Source organism: Mesoplodon mirus (assembly GCF_964341445.2).
Source record: "Mesoplodon mirus genome assembly, chromosome: 1".
NCBI classification, from domain to species: Eukaryota; Metazoa; Chordata; class Mammalia; order Artiodactyla; family Ziphiidae; genus Mesoplodon; species Mesoplodon mirus.
The window spans coordinates 231,541,846-231,561,998 of NC_138976.1; the positions used below are offsets into that span (position 1 = coordinate 231,541,846).

The window sequence follows — 20,153 nt, forward strand, 5'->3', positions numbered from 1 at the left end:
CTGCATCGGCAGGCGGACTCTCAACCACTGTGCCACCAGGGAAGCCCAGCTTTTTTTTTTTTTTTAATGTGAAAGAAGTTTAAGAAACATATGAAAGTTTAAGGTAATGTATGCAGCTTGCCTGCATTCCACTTCTAGTGGAACACTTCTACTGTTAAAGTTCCACATCCACGTTTGGAGAGCCTGGGTGTGTTATCGTGTGTGGAGCAGAGAAGCCTCCATTTTTCCCTCTCAACCCAACTCCCCAAACTCGAACGCTGACTTGTGCGCTGCGGTTGCTGGAGTCGTGTCTGCCCTGCTCTGAGCTCAGTGCTGCTGCTGAAGACATTCTGCCTGTGACAGGCGGGAACACAGCTGCCCAGGAATGTAGGTGGATGGGGATCTTTGCGAAGGATCTCCTAAACAATCAAATGCTCTTTTTTTAAATGCTGTTTTGACCTGACAGTAACACTGGAAGCATTAAACCCTGAGGAAAGAACAGAGAGAGGCACATTTGAAAGCAGAAGTATTTCTCTAGTCCCGTATCTGTGGGAGAAAAGTTGTAAGAGTCAAGTACGGATTTCTGTGACTGGGAATGAGGACTATGCTGAATCATTCTTGGTCAGCCTGATTTTATTTTAACTTTAATCTTTCAAGGTGTGACGCATTCATTATGACGCAGCCTGGAAGGGCTCACATCCGTAAGAATGGGAAGAGCGCAGCCCACCTGCCTTTCAGTTGGATTATTGAGATGTTTGAAGTATTCTAGGTTCTTGCTAATGTAAAAATTGTCACTGACTTGGTTTTTATTTCCAATTTCAGAAAAAGTGGTGTGAATACTTCATCCTAAGTAATATAGACGTTTTTGAATTTTGGAATCTGAATTTAACTCACCTTTCCGACTTAAGTGATGAGCTTTTATTGAAGAATATAGCCTTTTACTATGAGAATGAAAGCGTTCAAGGTACCACCCTAGTATGTTATAATAATTATGCCTTTACCCAGAGATAAACATTATAAAGGATTTAAAGCTTCAAAATTGTTTTCTACACTTGCAACATATAGCAGTCATTTTCTTTCAGATATTTATTTATGCATGTGTATAAGTTTTACTTAGTTGCAATCAGAGTGAATGTTGTATTTTAAAATATTTTTACCTTAATATTACTCCACAAGTATTTTTGGAAAACATACATCTTTGGGAACTTGGCGTTTCTAGATAATTTTAACAGGTGATTTTTTCAGTTAAATATATGCAGAACATTTTTCAGAATATTTACTCTAATTAATGTAATCATGTACTACTATTAGATATTTAGGGAATTTTAAGTTTTTCCAAAGATAAAGCTGATTTATATATTTGTTGTACATAATTAATTTTTCTTTCTTTGAATAATTTTATTAGAAGAAATCTTCTGCTGTTTATTCGTAGTCAAAGAAAAATAAAAGACATTTTAAGAGAACTATAACTGATTGAGCATTATTGAAGCTTCTTTGACCTCTAAGATTTGGTTCCTACATATTACAAGTGTTAGAATGAGTTAGCTACAAATAAATTTAGCAATCCTCTACAAACTTTCTCATTTTTGAAAAATCATAGTTTTATTGTTTTATTGATTATGAAGTTATGTGTGACATAGCATTTTTTATTACCTTGAAGAATAGTTAGATATTCACCATCTGTTATTGTTAGTTAAGACAGTTAATAGTTATCAAATAGGGAAACAGGATAAACTTTAAAGTCTCCAGCCCCACAGTCAGCACTAGGGACCGTTTGGCTGTAGGTTCAGTGTGGCAGTCACAGAAAATTTCACTGTTTGACAAGTATTTCAGAGCTCTGTGAATTTAGTCAAAATGTGTGCTTCTGTGTATGTGTGAATGACTTTCAGTGTTTACTACTTTGAACTCATGTAGGGCTACATCTGAATTTGGGAAATGTCATTATGAAAGATTATGAACATCTCTGGGATACTGTATCAAAGTTGGTCACAAAGTTTGATGTTGGAAAGCCATTTCCTCTGAGAACAAAACAATTTCCCTTTCTTAAAAAGGATCCATCACCAATCAGAGGTAATAAATCTCTAAATTAATTTGAAATAAAAGCATCGTTCCTCTGAAAATGTTTTGAAAGCACCAGTAACTAAATGTTGCAAGTATAAATAATTTTCGGGTACTATGCATTTAAAATGACCTATACTGTCATATCCTTGGGGTGATAATACTTTGAGTATAATTTTGAACAGTGATATGTTTTCCTTGTAACTAATGTTGTTGCCAATTTTTAAGAAAGCCAGATATACATGACTTCCATTTCTATCAATCTGAAGTGTAGATCAAGTGAAAAATCTCTTGTGCGTAATGATGGAAATGTTAGATAAGCGACACCAGACATCTTTTTACAAAATCGTAAGTAAGCTTGAAACAATAGGAGGGAAATTCCAGGAGCCAAACATGAAAGGAGAGACTGATCTCTGGGTCACTCTGAGAATTTCTAATTGTAGGTCTGCCCTCCTAAGAATCTGGGTTTCAGTGCACTCAGTCAGCAGAGTCAAGACAACTCTAAGCCGGAAAATAACCTTAAAGCGATCAGAGGAATCTGGTGTGTTCTCTGTAGAGGAACATCATCATATACCCTGGTTTTACAAGGCTTCTCTGCCACATACGAGTGCACATGCAAATTTATAAACAGCAGAGAAATAAGCCCCCAGACAAACAGTAAGCTGCAAAACGAGAACTCTTAAGTATTTCAGATTTTGTAATTATCAAAAGTAGAATATACTATATGTGTGTTTAAAAATGCTTGAAGAAATAAAATATGAAATTTGAAACATGAAAAAATAACAAAATGATAGAAAACATCTTCACATTTTAAAATAATCAAAGTTGTAGAAATGAAAAGACTGTCAGTGGATAGGTTCAAAAGCTGATTGGATTTGGCTAAAGAGCGAATTTGTGAGCTAGAAATAAATCAAAAGAACTACAGGTACAATAATGATGAACACATTACATACCTTAAATTTACACAGGGTTATATGTCAATTATATCTCAAGCTGGAGAAATTTTAAAAGAACCGAAAAACAAACAAAAGAAATAGAGATTAAAAAAATGATAAAATACATGTTAAAAGACATGGAAGACAGAATGAAGCTGTCTAACCTTTCATTCATTTGGAGATTTGGAAGGAGAGGCCAAGCCAGTGTAGATTGGGCCATATTTGACGAGACTGTGGCTGGAGTTTGCCTGGATGATGAAAGACAGGGATTTGCACACTCAGGGCATATGATGAGTCCTGAGTGGGACAAAGCAACCGTATGCACATGCACACTCACAAATAACACACACTAGGCACAATGCAGTGGGATTAGAGAATGTAAAAATAAATATCTTAAAAGGACCAGAGTTACTTACAAAGGAATAAAAATTAGTCTCTAATAATAGACTTTCCCAAATATCATGATAGAAGTCAGAACATAATGAAATCATATGTTATTCTTAAAATACAGTTTTAAGAAATGAGTAGCTTGGACATTTTTCAAAATACAAATGCTGATTTATCCATCATCCTGTCATCACTGGAGACATTTCTATATCATGAATTTCAGGAAGAATAAAATGACCCTGGATGGAAAGTGACAAGCTAAGGGGGGTTGGGGACGTATCGATACAAATGTATTTTTCAGAGTACAGGGGAAGAATATATATCGATACAAGTGTATTTTTCAGAGTAAAGGGGAAGAATATATATACCCTTTCATTATGTCAGAATGAGTTTCACCAGACAAAGATGCTTGAGAACAAGGAGTTTATTGTTCCCAGGAAGATCCAATAAGGGAGTGCTTAGGTAATACCAGGAAGAAAACACAGTCGGTGCAGGCCGTGTTAATGCGTAGGTTTCCACGTGGGCAACTACAGGTGAGTTTTACTGGGAATCCTAGAACTGTGTGCAAACCACTTTGGAGATGTCTTACCCCAAGAGCAAGGTAGCTGGGGTATTTACCTTGTGACTTTCGTCAAGTCTCGGGGGGCATGAAGCCCTTAGGACTCTGGCTGCACCCAAGGCTGTAAGAAGAAAGTGCTCGGGGAGAGTTGTGGGAACTCATGGGAAGGTTTCAGGCAAACACGGGAACGGTGAACGTCAAGGAAATAACGAGCAGAGCAACTGCAGCTCACCTGGAATTATGAACCAGACACTGGATAAAGGGGCATTTGTTAGCCAGCTATTGTATATGTGATCAATATGTGACGTGTGATACCCATCTGTCATGTGTAGGTGTACATGGGCATGAGCTCAAGGAGGATGTAAGGGAAGACTAATGATATCATATAATGTCATTGACATCTGTATTTTCCCTCTACTTGTTTATTTTTATAAAAGTATATATGTAAGAGATTTCTGAGTGAGACTTCCATATTTAAATTCCTTGTCTCATAATAGGAAATAAGAAAAGGAACAAACATTTGAAATAGGAAACATAGGTGTTTTTCTGTCTGTCAGTGTATATCTGTCCATCCATCCATCCATCTCTCTATCTATCCTTCTATCTACCTACCTACATGCCTAAATGCTGCCTACTTCTTTATATTCTCCCATGTTCCAGAATGTTTTAATGTGGAAAATAGCTTTATGGGAAGGGCTAGAATTGATTAATGTAAATAAATAAGATCAATGAAACATGTTTTTTTAAACGTGAAATTTTAGAAAATGATGTGTAACATTGCTGTATTAAAGTTTCGCATTTGACCTTGTCTTACTACTTTTTTACAGATACCTCCAAGGAAAAGATGGCTAATTTGGGTTTTATTCCAGTGTCATGTCAGGTGGTTGATAAGTTTGCTGGGGACATTTTGAAAGATTTGCCTTTCCTAACGAGGTATGGGGGCCACTGGGTAGAATGGATGAATTACTCATTAAAGCTTTTACACAGTTCGACAGATTATTTCTAAAGAGGTTATATTAGATGTAACATGTGTTTGTAACACATAATGAGTTTAGTTTCAAATTTAACAGTGTCTTGTGATCATAACTAGCTTAAAAATCAACATAATTTTAACCTTAGAGTAAAATCATTCCATCTGTGTGTTTGTAATTAATGAATGAGTGGATGAATATTTGTTGATGTCGATGGCACAAGATATGGGGTGGATTCTGGGTTCTGAAGCCCCAGTAAACTGCTCTTTGGATTCTATCACCCACATTATATCTCAGAAAGAAGAAAGGTGGCTATGATTTTTTTTTAATTATTAAAAAATGAGATCTATGCTGTGCTATATTTGGAGGCATGCAATTTAAAATGTGCCTATATTTCTTTTCTTCTCATAGCGATGATCCTATTGTAACTTCACTGGTCAAGCAGAAAGAATTTGATGAGCTTGTGCACTGGCATTCCCACAGACCCCTTAGTGATGATTATGACAGGACAAAGGGTCACTTTGATGGTGAGCTCTGCGATTCTGTTGAAATACCTTAAAATCTATTTCACTCTCTGCCTTTTATGTTACAATGAAAAATTATTCTATTTCTTGAATAACAATAACGTACAAGATATGTAGATATATGTCAGTAAAGAGGGTGAGGAAAGAGCCCCACTTTGCTGACCGTCACGTGTACATGGGCACACAGCTGTCTTAGGAGCAAGTGCACAGAGATGGCATTTGTCCCACAAGAGTTAGAAGCTGTTTTAAGCTACGACAGTTTATAGTTTAAGACATCAGTGTGCTCCTTGATGGCAGAAATATTGAGGCTCTAGGCTTTCAAGCAGTTGCAGCTGCTTTCACGTCACCCATAACAAGGGCAGCAGTTTACCCACCTTCACGCTCGGGATGGAGGCTGTGGCACCACTGAGAGCAAGTCAGCCGAGACTGACTTAGGGACCCTTCTCCCCGGCTCATCCCTTGTCTTCTTTTGTCTACCCCATGCTCACCCCCACCCTTCTTCCAGTGGACAGAACTTACCTTCAGAAGAATCTAAGAGTGGACCTAGTAAGCATGTTCCCACGAAACACTTCCCAGCCTGCTGTTATAAACAACTACTAATATCCTGAAAATACAAGAGAGTTTTTAGATCAATCATTAACATCCTTCGGAGCTGTTTGATTTACATATGTAGATACAGATCTAGAAAAATCAGCCTGCTTAACTAGTCCCTTGAAGTGAGTGCTGTAGTTTTCTCTGGGGATGGGAGTAAGTCATACCTTGAGTGTTGGGATTTCCTATGTCATTGGATTTTTCTACAGTGAGTCTTTCTGAGCTGCCAAGTTCTTGGCTCCATGGCCATGGTCTGGAGTAAGGATTTTTCTCTCAAGTGATACAAGAAGCCATGATACCCTAGATGGACATCTTCCTGATTTGGCCTTGACCTTCCCCCTTCTATCTATCTATCTATCTATCTATCTATCTATTTATTTATATTTTTGGCTGCATTGGGTCTTAGTTGCTGCACGCGGGCTTTCTCTAGTTGCGGTGAACAGGGGCTACTCTTCGTTGTGGTGCACTGGCTTCTCACTGCGGTGGCTTCTCTTGTTGCAGAGCGTGGGCTTCAGTAGCTGTGGCACATGGGCTCAGTAGTTGTGGCTCGCGGGCTCTAGAACGCAGGCTCAGTAGTTGTGGTGCACGGGCTTAGTTGCTCCGCGGCATGTGGGATCTTCCCAGACCAGTGCTTGAACCCGTGTCCCCTGCATTGGCAGTGGATTCTCAACCACTACGCCACCAGGGAAGCCCTACCTTCCCCCTTCTTAACTTCATTCACAGGGCACAAAACAGAAGTAATGCCCAGAATCTGTCATCTTTTGTAGCATCCTGATATTTGCTTTGAGAGGTGTACAATGAAAGGGTGTTTTGTTGCTTGCATCCTTTAAATAAAGTAAGGAATCATTCTGTGGACAAGAGATAGTGTGATTTAAGATTCCTTCTTTAACAAAAGTCATCAGCCTAAGTTACTGTTCCAAACTAAAAAGAAAAGTGCACGTGTGTGTGGGATGGTGTGAAGGATTAGTGAGAACGCTGTTGAAAATATGTAGTAGTGTTGCATTTTAAGCCTTTTCTTTTCCAGCAAAATCTAGAGATCCTTATCATCTTAGATGCTTGCAAATGTATCATCGTTTTCAACGATTTTATGGGAAGTCATTAGAATCAGTCTCTTCAAAATTTGTTGTACCTCAAGCTATCAATATCAAGCCAAAGAAGAATTTCTGTGAACCCAAGAGCAAGAAGATACAGGTAGGTTATATTCATTCTATCAAAATTTTTTTTTACTTTTCATTGTCCTTTATTGTTATTTGTTCAGTCCCTTTGATAGTTGCTTTCCATGCTACGTTTTTTTTTTTTGTTTTTTTTGTTTTTTTTTTTTTTTGCTGTACGCGGGCCTCTCACTGCTGTGGCCTCTCCCGTTGCGGAGCACAGGCTCCGGACACACAGGCTCCGCGGCCATGGCTCGCGGGCCCAGCCGCTCCGCGGCATGTGGGATCTTCCGGGATCGGGGCACGAACCCGTGTCCCCTGCATCGGCAGGCGGACTCTCAACCACTGCGCCACCAGGGAAGCCCCATGCTACGTTTTTAGAAAAGTAAAGGGATGGGAAAGATACTCCATGCAAATGGAAACCAAAAGAAAGCAGGGGTAGCTATACTTGTACCATACAAAATAGACTTTAATACAAAGACTGTAATAAGGGAGATAGAAGGTCATTATATAATGATAAAGCTGAAAACCTGAAAGCTTTTTCTCTAAGATCAGGAACAAGACAAGGATGCCCAGTCTCACCACTTGTATTCAACGTAGCACTGGAAGTTTTAGCCAGAGCAGTTAGGCAAGTAAAAGAAATAAAAGGCATCCACATTGGAAAGGAAGAAGTAACACTGCCTGTTTGCAGATGACATTATATTATATAAAAACCCCACCAAAAAACTGTTAGAACTAATAAATGAATTCAGTATAGTCACAGGATACAAAATCAATATACAAAAATCTGTTGTGTTTCTATACACTAATGATGAACTATCAGAAGCAGAAATTAAGAAAACAATCCCAATTACAATTGCATCAAAGAGAATAAAATACCTAGGAATAAATTTAACCAAGGAGGTTACAGTATATTGAAAACTACAAGACAGTGATGAAAGAAATTGAAGAGGATACAAATAAATGGAAAGATATTTTGTGCTCATGGGTTGGAAGAAAGAATATTGTTAAAATGTCCTTACTGCCCAGTGCAATCTATAGATTTAATGCAATCCCTATCAAAATTCCAATGGCATTTTCCACAGAAATAGAACAAACAATCATAAAATTCGTATGGAGCTATAAAACACCCTGAATAGCCAAAACAATCTTCAGGAAAAAGAACAAATCTACAGGCATCACACTCCCTGATTTCAAGCTATATTACAAAGTTATAGTAATCAAAACAGTATGGTATTGGCATAAAAACAGGTACATGGGTCAATGGAACAGAATAGAGAGCCCAGAAATAAACTCAAGCATGTATGGTCAATTAATTTGTGACAAAGGAGGTAAGAATGTACGATGGAGAAAAGACAGCCTCTTCAGTAAATGGTGTTGGGAAACCTGGACAGCTACATGCAAAAGAATGAGGCTTGGAACCCTATCTTACACTATAGACAAGAATTGACTCAAAATGGATCAAAGACTTCAAGACCTGAAACTGTAAAAGTCCTAGAAGGAAGCATAAGCCGTAAGCTCCTTAACATTGGTCTTGGTGATGATTTTTTGGATGTGACACCAATGGCAAAGGTAACAAAAGCAAAAATAGACAAGTGAGATTGTATCAAACTAAGAAGATTCTTCACAGCAGAGGAAACCATCAAAGAAATGAATAGGCAACTAACTACAAAATGGGAGAAAATATTTGCAAATCATATATCTGATAAGGGGTTAATATCTAAAATATACAGAAAACTCATACAACTCAATAGCAAAAAATAGAACAATCTGATTAAAAAGTGGGCAGAGTAACTAAACGGATATTTTTCCAAAGAAGACATGCAGATGGCTAACAGGCACATGAGAAGATGCTCAGCATCACTAGTCATAGGGGAAATCAAATCAAAACCACAATGAGATATCGACTCACACCTGTCAGAACGGCCATCATCAAAAGGGCAAGAAACAACAAGTGTTGGCCAGGATGTGGAGAAAAGGGAGCCCTTGTGCACTGTTGGTGGGAATGTAAATTGGTGCAGCCACTATGGAAAATGGTATATTTCCTCCAAATATTAAAAATAAAACTACTATATAGTCCTGCATTCCCATTTCTGGTATTTATCCCAGAAAAGAAACCAGGATGTAGAAGAGATCTCTGCACTCCCATGTTCATTACAGCATTATTCACAGCAGCCAAGATACGGAAACAATGTAAGCATCCAGCAAGGGATGAATGGATAAAGAAGATGTGGTCTGTATATATATTGGAATATTATTCAGTTACAAGAAGGAAATTCTGCCATTTGTGACAGCGTGGTTGAACCTAGAGGTGCTAAGTGATGTAGGTCAGACAGAGAAGGCAGATACTGTGTGGTGTAACTTACACGTGGAATCCAAAAGAAAAAAAAGGTCAAACTCATAGAAACAGGAGAAACATGGTGACTCGAGTGGATAACCCTACATCATATCACTGAATTTGCGAAGAGAGTAGATTTTAAATATTCTCACCTCCCCTCCTCCCCCAAAAGATACATATGTGAGTTGATGAGTGTGTTAATTAACTCAGTGGGGAGAACCCTTCCACAATGTACATGTATATCAAGCCACCATGATGTACACTTTCAATATCCTAGAATTTTTCAATTATATCTAAAGTTAAAAAAATATTTGAGCAGACATGAGGACTTTTGCTTTAATAGTCAACAAGCAGCCACCCCAGGCCCAGCTTGGTGATCTTTGTTTTTCTCCTCATGGCGACAACCTCCTTTTTATTTTCACAGCCAATTTTATCTTTAGTGAGACCATCCAATTACAACTATTCCTTTTTTATTTACTGAAAAGCTTCTTTTATATAGTTATTTTTTTTTTCGAGAGAGGTTATAAAATAGAAAGTTGGCAAAAATTCTAATTACCTAGTGTAAGGTATAAAGACTGAAAAAAATTTCATGTTTTTTTTATCTTCTACATTATTGGAAATTAAATAACTTATCTCGTGGAGATTAAACAACCTCAGCACCATGTAAATGTGCTCTTCCAGCAACACTTCAAGCTAAAACAAACACATTGTACCTGGCAAAGAGCCAGGGCTTGTTCTTGTCCTATTGAGACCGAACCATGCCGAGTTATCCCAGGACAGGACAGTACATCTGGGAAGTTGAAACATTGGAGAAGCTCCACTGATTCGAATTAAATACTGAGAAAGTGATGACAGTGAAAATTGACTTCATTAAAGGCAAAGTTTAGATATGAGTTTCATGACTAAGCAGAATAATGGAAGGTGTGTCAGTGTTCTCTTACGGATACAACAGTTCTCTAATTTTCTTTGCACATTAATAAGTCAAGTAGGTAAAAGTGTAGTAGAAGCGGGTCTGTATTGTGTGTAAGTTGGTTGGAAATGCTTGTCTAGACAGAGCAAACCGGTTTATTTATGATGTTCCTTCCCACCTGCCCCTTCCTCGTTCACCCATAAAAGAGGATGAACTTGTGCTGTGCTTGGGACACACCAACAACTACGGCACATTCCTGTCTCATGACAAGGAAAATCCAACTGCTTTGCGTGTGATGGGCATTTGATAGAGAGACGCCCGGGCAGGGGAGGGTTCCGTGCTCAGGCTGGGAGAGTTGAGCAAGGCTTTGTGGAAGACATATCTAGAAGCACAAGTTGGGGGAGGGAGGTGACCGTGGGGGATGGAAGAGGAAAACCAATTCCCGAGAGATCAGGAGACAGAAACACCAGGGTCCTGGTGTTTCTGATTGTGTTACATTTACTCTTCAATTTATAACCTACACCACTTAGAAATCTAGAAAAATTATCTGCACAGAGGCTTTATAGTCATTAAATTGGATTGTCCAAAGATTTGAATTCACAGAGGCTTCAGTGTTAAGAAACAGACACTGAAATGAAAATTGTGCCTTGTCAAGAATGGGATGACGTTCAAAATAATCAACATACACTTAAAACTATGGTCTCATTCATGCAATGCCATCTTGGACTATTTCCAACTTGTTTTATGACATGTTTCCTTCTTTCTTTGGGCAGGAGACCAAGGCTGAAAAAATTACTAGAGAGAATAAGGAGAGGCTGTTTGCCAAGGAAGAACAAAAAGAAGAGAAAAGATGGAATGTTCTGTCCTTTTCTATTGAGGAGGAGCTGAAAGAGAATATAAACTCTGGAATAAAGAACCTAGAAGATTTTTTGAAATCATGTAAAAGTAGCTCAGTGAAATTTCGAGTTGAAATGGTGGGGATTACTGCCTGCTTGAGAGCGTGGAAAGAACATTGCCGTGCTGAAGGTATGTGGCTGTGCGTTCTTGTTGATTTGTTTGTTTGAGTACATTGGAGAAGAATAAAAATCTAATGATGATAGCTGTTATTTATTAACTGGAAGTCTGTGTTAGAAGGCTTAGGGAAGCCTTAGCTGCATTATCTGATTTTGTCCTTGGAGAAGTCCTCCAAGTATTATTACCTCTATTTTATCAATGAGCAATGAAGTCTCAAAGGGGGCCCCAGTAGCAAAGGTACAGCACATTCATAAGCAAATTCAAATCAATTCCTTCTCACTTACATGTGGAATCTAAAATATGACACTAATGAACTTACCTACGAAACAGAAACAGACATGCAGACATAGAGATCAGACTTGTGGTTACCAAGGAGAGGGGGAGGGATGGAGTGGGAGTTTGGGGTTAGCAGATGCAAACTAGTATATACAGGATGGATAAACAACAAGGTCCTACTGTAGAGCACAGGGAACTATTGGAAAAGAATATGAAAAAGAATGTGTATGTATAACTGAATCACTTTGCTGTACAGCAGAAATTAACAAAACAATGTAAATCAACTACACTCCAATAAAAAAATTCAAGTCAATTCCCAAAGTTTACAAACAACCACTTAGAGAGTTGTGGGCATCGTTAAGGGGACCCACAGATGGTGAGGTCCCAGGGAGAGTCTGTCTGTCATTCATCTCTGAGATCTGAAGTGTGAGCATTTTCTTTCTGGGCAAAACTTGGATCATGTTTGCCTGGCATGCTGAGTTCTTCCAGAAGTTGCTGTGGTTTCCATGTGCTCTACTTTACAACTGCTACAATAGATAGTAGAAAAGAAAAGAAGAGGCAGGTAAGGGAGAAACATGGCTGGGTAGAGACGTGTAAGTTGATGGCAGGTGAAATGATGAGGGGCCAGTATGCCTCCAACTGACAGTACTTCCGAGTACACCTCATTGACCTGTCTGTCTGGGTCGTCTCCACACTTGAATCCGTTGAACACGGGGTCCCTGGGGGTTCTTCTCCCCCTCACCCTGTCATTCTGCAAACTTCAATCTGCCCCTGCAACGACAGACTTCCCTGGAGATTTCATCCCAATGAGAAGCATAAGACTTGGCCTCTGTGGGTCTCTCTAATTAAGATGTTGTGTCAGGATTTGCAGTTGGCCTGAGAGAGATCAGGATTAACAGTGGCTTAAATTTCTTTTGTAGCCTTTATAGCATCAGTATGTGTTTGGTAATATTTGTTAAATAGATAAAATGTAGGTTGATTGGAAGAAAGGGCGAATCAAAACTGCCCTAACGTGAAGTATGAAAAGACCAGCCGTGAGGAGGACTAGAAAGGATGTATGTGACTGTAAAGAAATGGACAGGGATTAGCAAAGTTTGGATCTGGCAGGTGTAACAGACTGATTGAATTTAAAGGCTCCAGTGATTACACCAGATACTTATCTCTGGTCACCATTAAGATTCAATAAACGTTGCCAAGTTTTTAACCAGATATTTAAACTCATCTGGACATTTTTCTTTGAACATAGTAGAGAAGGCATGAAAATAATAGTTGGGAAAGATTTGTATTCCTTAGAACTTAGACCAACTTGGGCTTTAGTGATCTTATTTCTATCATGAGCTACAAGATTTTCCTTTTTCTCCCAACACTTACAGAGCTACATCTCAGTTATCCACAGAGATGTTGGAATGTGTTTAGTTGCACTTTCATTTGATTGAGTTTTCTGTATTCCAAAACATCCATTAATGCTAAGTAAGACAATGAATTTAATTGGGTCAGGTTGATAGCCTGAGTGACTCATCTTGGACAATCAAACATTTATTATTTTTGATGGCCTTTATAACAGTTTTGCTGTTTATTCTTTACCAAGGTGAAACCACAAAAGATTTAAGTATAGCTGTTCAAATGATGAAAAGGATCTACTCCGTGATGGAAAAATACCCAGAACTTTTGCAAGAGGCAGATCGGCAACTCATAGCCAGATGCCTTAGGTACTTAGGATTTGAGGAGTTGGCAAGTACTTTGCATCCAGCGCAGGTAATGTTTTCAGAATAGCTCCATTCTAGTAGAGTAATTATTAGGTGCACCTCAAGTGTCTTGTAAGCACAGTTACCTGGGTTTTTTTTTTTTTTTACTGAAAATATTTACTCCAAGTTCATAATCATTATTAGTAATCCAGCTCCCCCAACTTGAAGTAACCTAGAATTAGAAAACTTTACAAAAGCTTCTCTGGACAAAAATGCCAGATAGTCTCTGCAGACCCTTAAAACTAATCCTGTGTTTAATTCTAGCAAAACATTTAAAAACTATATTGCGACTGTTCAGTTGTCTTGATATCAGATTGTAGCTCAGGTGCCGTGATGGATATCTGAAGATCTTGATGTCTGCTATTTACTCTTAGTTAAGATAATGATTTAGGTGGTAAGAGATTTCTTCAATAAATATTGCAAAATTTGAAAGATGGTAAAATGCTTTTCTCATAAATATTAGTTTTCAGTTATTTTAAAAAATGTTTTTAATCATTTAAAGGATGTTATAATTTAAAATCAAAATGGGCTTGTAAACTCCTATAGGTCACAGGAAATGACATAAAGGAGAAGAAGAAGAACAAATACTCAGTTGGCATTGGGCCAGCTCGGTTTCAGCTGCAGTACATGGGCCACTATTTGGTACGAGAAGAGAGGAAAGATCCAGACCCCAGAGTCCAGGACTTTATTCCTGACACCTGGCAGGTAATGACTGGATGAAAGAAACATTTTTGTATTTTATTATTAAATCTGATCTCAGGAGCTTCTCATGATTCCACACAGCACATCTGGCATGAAATTCTTAATGTTGAGTCATCTCATTTAAAGTTGTCATGGGAAATGTCAAATGTAGACTTTTTCCCATTTAAAGAAAGTGAATTTTTCATATCATCCATTTTTCATAAATAGACCATTTTCTTGGAGGTACTCTGATGGATTCACACGTATATATTTGAAGTTCTGTCTTTGTTATCCGACTGTATCATTATGGAGCATCCTCCGGGGCTTCCCTGTGTCTGCAGGATATCCTATGTAAATATAGAAATGTGACAGAGACATTCAAGGAGTTTAAACAGTAGGGACAGTTGTTTAGATATTTACAGCCTGTACCCGTGACCATAGTAGCTACTTTTCTATAAACAAGTGTAAAATAATATTGATGGCTAGAAAACTAGGAATAGAAGGGTGCGTTTCTGCGTTGATTCAACCTTATAAAATTGCCTCGAACCTTATCAGTTCCACATGTTTAGCTCTGAAAATGCCATTTCAGAGGCTCAGTCTAACAGGTGGTCTTATCAGAAGCTGACTTTATCCTCCGGTGTCGATGAGGCTGGAGAGCCTCAGAAACTCCCGGCCTGCTGTTCAGGGGCAGGGGGACCAGGTCCTTCCTTCCTGAAGTGCAGAACACGAAGCAGCTAAGGGCCCTCCAGGTATCTACGCCCCCCTCCGCTGCACTTCTTCTGATGTCGCCTTTGCTCTGAGGTGTGGCCCAGAGTGGACCTGGATTCAGAGAGTGTGCAGGATGGGGCTTTGCGGGGGCTTTTCCATCTTCTGCCCATCACACAGGCTAATGACCCTTTGACTAGTCCTCATTTTGATGAATAAAAGCATAGGCTAAAGGGATGAGAGTGTTTTTTTTGGTTTTTTGTGTTTTTTTTGTGGTAGGCGGGCCTCTCACCGCTGTGGCCTCTCCCGTTGCAGAGCACAGGCTCCAGACGCGCAGGCTCAGTGGCCATGGCTCACGGGCCCAGCCGCTCTGCGGCTTGTGGCTCCCGGACCGGGGCACGAACCCGTGTCCCCTACATCGGCAGGCAGACTCAACCACTGCGCCACCAGGGAAGCCCCGGGAGTCTGTTTTAATGAAGGTCCCACATGCCCTCCAAAGTAGGGGCTGGCATCCTTCTATTTAGAAAGTACAAGATAAGTAGTAAAATGATTAATCATTGATTTTTTTTTCTGCTCAGCTACTTTTTCACCCTTACAAAAATACATACTCTTAGATATTCATTTCTCAGAGCCGTCGTGCACTTAGTCAATGACAAGTAATAAGAAAGAATATCTACCCAAGGACAAGATATTTTGTTCAGACCCACTCTCTGTTTTTCCCACACAAACCCACCTCCAGACGCTCAAAAGCACTGCAGTTCTCTCTTCTGAGAGAGGCCGTGAGTTCTTCACAAGTTCCCGTGTATCTTTTGGTGTGTTTTCAACTCGCAGCCGCTCCTTTGTGGCTCAGAGAATTATGCTGGAAGTGTCTTAAGGTATTTGTTTTGCTAACATGCTTCTCGTGGTGCTGACACAACGGTGCCCTGAACCCCGCAGCGAGAGCTCTTGGACGTCGTGGACAACAATGAGTCTGCGGTCATAGTGGCCCCCACGTCCTCAGGGAAGACCTACGCCTCCTACTACTGCATGGAGAAGGTGCTGCGGGAGGGCGACGATGGGGTGGTCGTGTACGTGGCCCCCACCAAGGTAGGTCTGGGGGCTGGGGGGTCGTTCAAGTGACTTGAATTTTCTCTTTCACTCCCGAACCTCCTCTTTTAGTTTAATGCACGTAGTCATGTGGTAGATCTAGCTCTCTTTATTTTTTTTCACAATTTATTTTTTTCCACTTTTATTGAGATGAAATGGACATGTAACCTGTTAGTTTCGTGTGTACAACATAATGGCCAATATTTGTATGTATTGTTAAATGATCACCCCCATAATTCTAGTGAACATGAATCATGAATCACCTCATATAGTTATACTTTTTTTTTTCCTTGTGATGAGAACTTTTAGGATCTACTGTCTTAGAAACTGTCAGGTACACAATACCGTATTGCTAACTGTAGTCACTGTTACATCCCCAGACTTATTTATCTTATAACTGGAAGTTTGTACCTTTTGACCCCCTTCACCCCTTCTACCCACCCTTAGCCCCACCCTAGCCAACCACCAGCCTGTTCTGTTTCCATGCGTCTCACTTTATTTTCTAACCTGCATTTTCTCCTTCCAGTCTGAGAGGCCAAAGTAATACTTCCCTTAGAGCACTGTGAGGCAGAGGTCTGGTCCTGTGATCTTGTCATTCAGCTTTTAGCTCGAACTGAGAGAAGCATCCCGACTTTGTCGGGCAATGTTGAGTCTTTAGGAAGCCCGCGTTGCCTCTGCCCTTGATGGGATGCATCCTGTCTGCTCTTGGGCGTCAGTGCCTGGTGTGTTTCTCATGCCAGGTGGTTTTGCCATATTTCTTTTATGGCTGGAACCACCTAATGCCAAACTTAAATACAGAAAGTATGATCTTTGTCATTTAGGAGAAAGGCTGATTTACAGGAAGTATAAGTTTGCATATCCTCATTTACAACCCCTTGTTTTTAATGCGATTACTCTTAAGAAAGGCAGATTTACTTGGGATAACTTTGATTCTACAGATTAAAATGAGATCTCACTCCATTTTAGTTTCTAGGAAAATGTGGTGTTGAGTGACTTGGGATCAGGCTCAGAACCAGACTGATCAACGTGATTAGTTGAAATTAGCACTTTAGTTTTGATTGTAGTTTTTCGTTTTTCATGGTTACGAAAGCAGTGAGTGTTCATAGCAGGAAATTAATAAAATATATCAAGAAAAATTAAGCTTACTGGAGGTGGAATTGGTAATTCAACACAATACATATTCCTCTTCTAAAGGTTTTAGAAGCCAAATTACTCTTCTAAAAGTTTAAATCCATTTTTATTCCCTCTGACAGTATATGGAAGTATATATATCCTTTATTTTTTTCCAACATTCCTATGGTCTTCAAACATTTTTTGCCATACTGCTAGGTAGAAATTTCCATCTCATGATAAATCTGCATTTCTGTGATCACTGATTGGGGAGCCTTTCCGTATGATTTCTGGGCAGCGATATTTCTTTAATCATGAACTACTTGTTCATGACATCTGCCCATTTTCTTTTTCTTGTAGTGGAAGGGGATTGCCTTTTTATTGATTGGCCAGAAGTCTGTATAATAAGTATATTACTTTTTCTCTGTAAAGTATAACCAATATACTTTTGTCATTTTATCTTTTTGCTATATTGCGGTTATATTAATGATATTTTGTTAATATCTTTGTGTAGTCAGATCTATCAATATTTCCATTTAGTGTTTCCGAGTGTGCTCAAATATATGAAAATATGTGAAAATGTCCACTTTCCAGTATCTTTATGCTTATGTTTTAAAGTTTACATGTTAATCTAGGTGAGACTTTTTTGGGCATAGAGTGTGAAATACAGAGATATGTATGGGTTTGCACACGCTCAGATTCCGCTGGCCACCACCTGCCTAGTCTGTGGTGTGGGTCCCCTGTACACTCGCAGGTAGAGGTCTGGGGATGCCCCCAAATACGAGAACCACACGTCCATCTCGGCTGCCCTCCTTGGCCGTTCTACATAGACGCACGGTTTCTTTCTAAGCCTTGGTCGCCGAGGTATCAGCTGTTTGTCATGTGTGGGCAACATTTCCTGCTTTTTCCCTCTGATGAAGCCGGTTTTTCCCATTTTACATTGGGTTGAGGTTATAAGTGAAGTTCACGCGCAGTCACAGAGCTCAGAGACAGCCCATGGGTTAGGCAGATGGTAAGAGAAAGGGGTGATGAAGCTTCCTGCCCTCCCAGCAGTACGTATTTTTAGACAGTGCCTGTCGTTCTCTCTCTGAGGTTTCCCCTGTACTTTATTATGCGATTAATGGATATTTTTCCCTGTCAATCAGGCCCTTGTCAATCAGGTTGCAGCAACTGTTGAGAATCGTTTTAACAAAAATCTGCCAAGCGGTGAAAATCTGTGTGGTATTTTTACACGGGACTATCGTCATGAGGCTCTAAACTCTCAGGTAGGACCTACACTAATTAATGCATTTGTTATCGAATTATATGATAGTACTTAGAAGTCTCTTTCAGTAGAAATGCAATATCTTGACAAGGGCTTGTAGAAGTAATTTTCTTGAATTTATAAAAGATGAAGTGGCTTTAGAGAAAATTAACAGTGTTATATTCCAGAGAGTAAGAAATGGAGCTCATCTTGCTCAAGGACACTTACCTTTTGATTGCAGATTTCAGTTATAGTTCATGGCATCATCTTGGTTTATAAGTGGATTGAAAATGATCTGAAGAACCCCATGTTATAAAAACTGACAAACTGATTTCCATTCAGAATAACTGTTTTTTGACCTTTCTTGATGGGAAGGACACTCATCATAATTTCAAAATGTTGTATTTATGGATGGATTTCATGGTGTTAAGTAAATCAGACAGTTTCCCTCCTTATTAAACTCACTGAAAACAGTTACAGCTGAACAGAAAGTGAAAACGTGACTATAGCACATTGCATGGTAGACGTGAGATGTGACATCCACATCGCCATTTGTAAGAGCACCGCTGCCAAGGGACGGGGCGTGAGGTCCGACAGAGGCCGGCTGTCGGCCCCTGTGCTGCCCCACTTTCGGCACCCTGGGACTGAGCGGGGCTGGGGCAGAGACATTGGCCATTTCGGCTGCGTGTGGAGTAGCACTGACAGCTGCCACGTGCTCCGGAGTCCAAGCCAGGTGGGCCAAAGCGTCCCCAGGTGTGTTCTGAAGTCACCTTCTTCCTCTGCCCCGTCCTCTCCCAACTTCCATAGTTGTTCATTTTTAGCAAACGGTTTTCAACCTAAACTGAACCTCGGGGTCAGATTTTGAAGGAATAAACCTGCGACAATGAATTCTTCCTATTGTAATTACCATGAATGCTCATAAATCAGAATTTAAACTTCAAATCTGATATCTTACCATTTTGACCTATAAAAATTGTAGCTTCACAAGATTCTAAAGAATATATCATATTCTACTTAATCAGCAGGTCCATTCAGGAGTTTTAACTCTCTCTTTTATATTCTTAGAACTACATCTGGGTGTAGCAAGTGCTCAAAAGCGTTTGTTTGCCCAATGTTCTTGCTTTTAGGTACTTGTCACAGTGCCTGCCTGCTTTGAAATTCTGCTGTTAGCTCCGCATCGCCAGGCGTGGGTGAAAAGGATCAGATACGTTATATTTGATGAGGTGGGTTTGGTATTATTTCTCTGGGTTGAGTTCCTGGTTGCATAAGCGCCACACTGAAGACATTTGCTGCTTCGGGGCATTCATCGTCTGCGTGGAGTTTCGGTTGCGGAGGACACTGGCTTTCCCCTGTGAATCACACCGGTCTTTGGGCTCCGTTTTCCTGTTCTGGCTCAGGACAGGGTATCTGTGTCTGCGGACCTCTGGATGGCAGAGGAGCCGTCTTTGGTGACCACCGTTTCAGCGGAGCAGAACTCACCACCAGGGCATAAGTTTTCCTGGACAGAGATTCCAAAAATCTGATCTTTGATCTCCAAAGCGAAGACTTTGGGGCTATAACAATGATGTCAGTTAGGTACAGTATCTTGTCAGTCATGGTCCCAGCAGGACACAGATGACACACGCAGACTGGAAGAATTCAAGAGGAGCTTTTTGCAAAGGTGTGTGGGTGGGGGAACTGTGCCGTTAGTGCAGCAGCCCAGGGCCAGGAGGTTACCCCTCAGCCTAAAGGGACAAGGAAAGGTATGGTCACTGAGACCCACAGGGAGATTGAGCGTGCTGGCCGCTTTGCGAGGGGCAGCTGCCTTAGCCGAGGAGCACACCTGGCTCAGGGTAACCTGCCAGGAAGGCTGCCAATGGCACAAAGGCCTCACCCTCGTTCCCTTCAGGT

The 20,153-nt window shown here is 40.0% G+C and overlaps 1 protein-coding gene across 1 annotated transcript in view; it reads left to right on the plus strand.

The window, feature by feature from the left end:
* Positions 1-20,153, plus strand: part of LOC309806459 (putative ATP-dependent RNA helicase DDX60) — an 80,686-nt gene that overhangs the window by 15,932 nt on the left and 44,601 nt on the right. Inside the window, exons 9-19 of the mRNA XM_082625311.1 lie at positions 802-943; positions 1,894-2,049; positions 4,746-4,851; positions 5,301-5,416; positions 7,029-7,195; positions 11,177-11,429; positions 13,282-13,448; positions 13,985-14,143; positions 15,761-15,910; positions 18,166-18,285; positions 19,391-19,486. Coding sequence (XP_082481437.1) covers positions 802-943; positions 1,894-2,049; positions 4,746-4,851; positions 5,301-5,416; positions 7,029-7,195; positions 11,177-11,429; positions 13,282-13,448; positions 13,985-14,143; positions 15,761-15,910; positions 18,166-18,285; positions 19,391-19,486 — 1,632 coding nt within the window. The remainder of the gene's footprint in view (positions 1-801; positions 944-1,893; positions 2,050-4,745; positions 4,852-5,300; positions 5,417-7,028; positions 7,196-11,176; positions 11,430-13,281; positions 13,449-13,984; positions 14,144-15,760; positions 15,911-18,165; positions 18,286-19,390; positions 19,487-20,153) is intronic.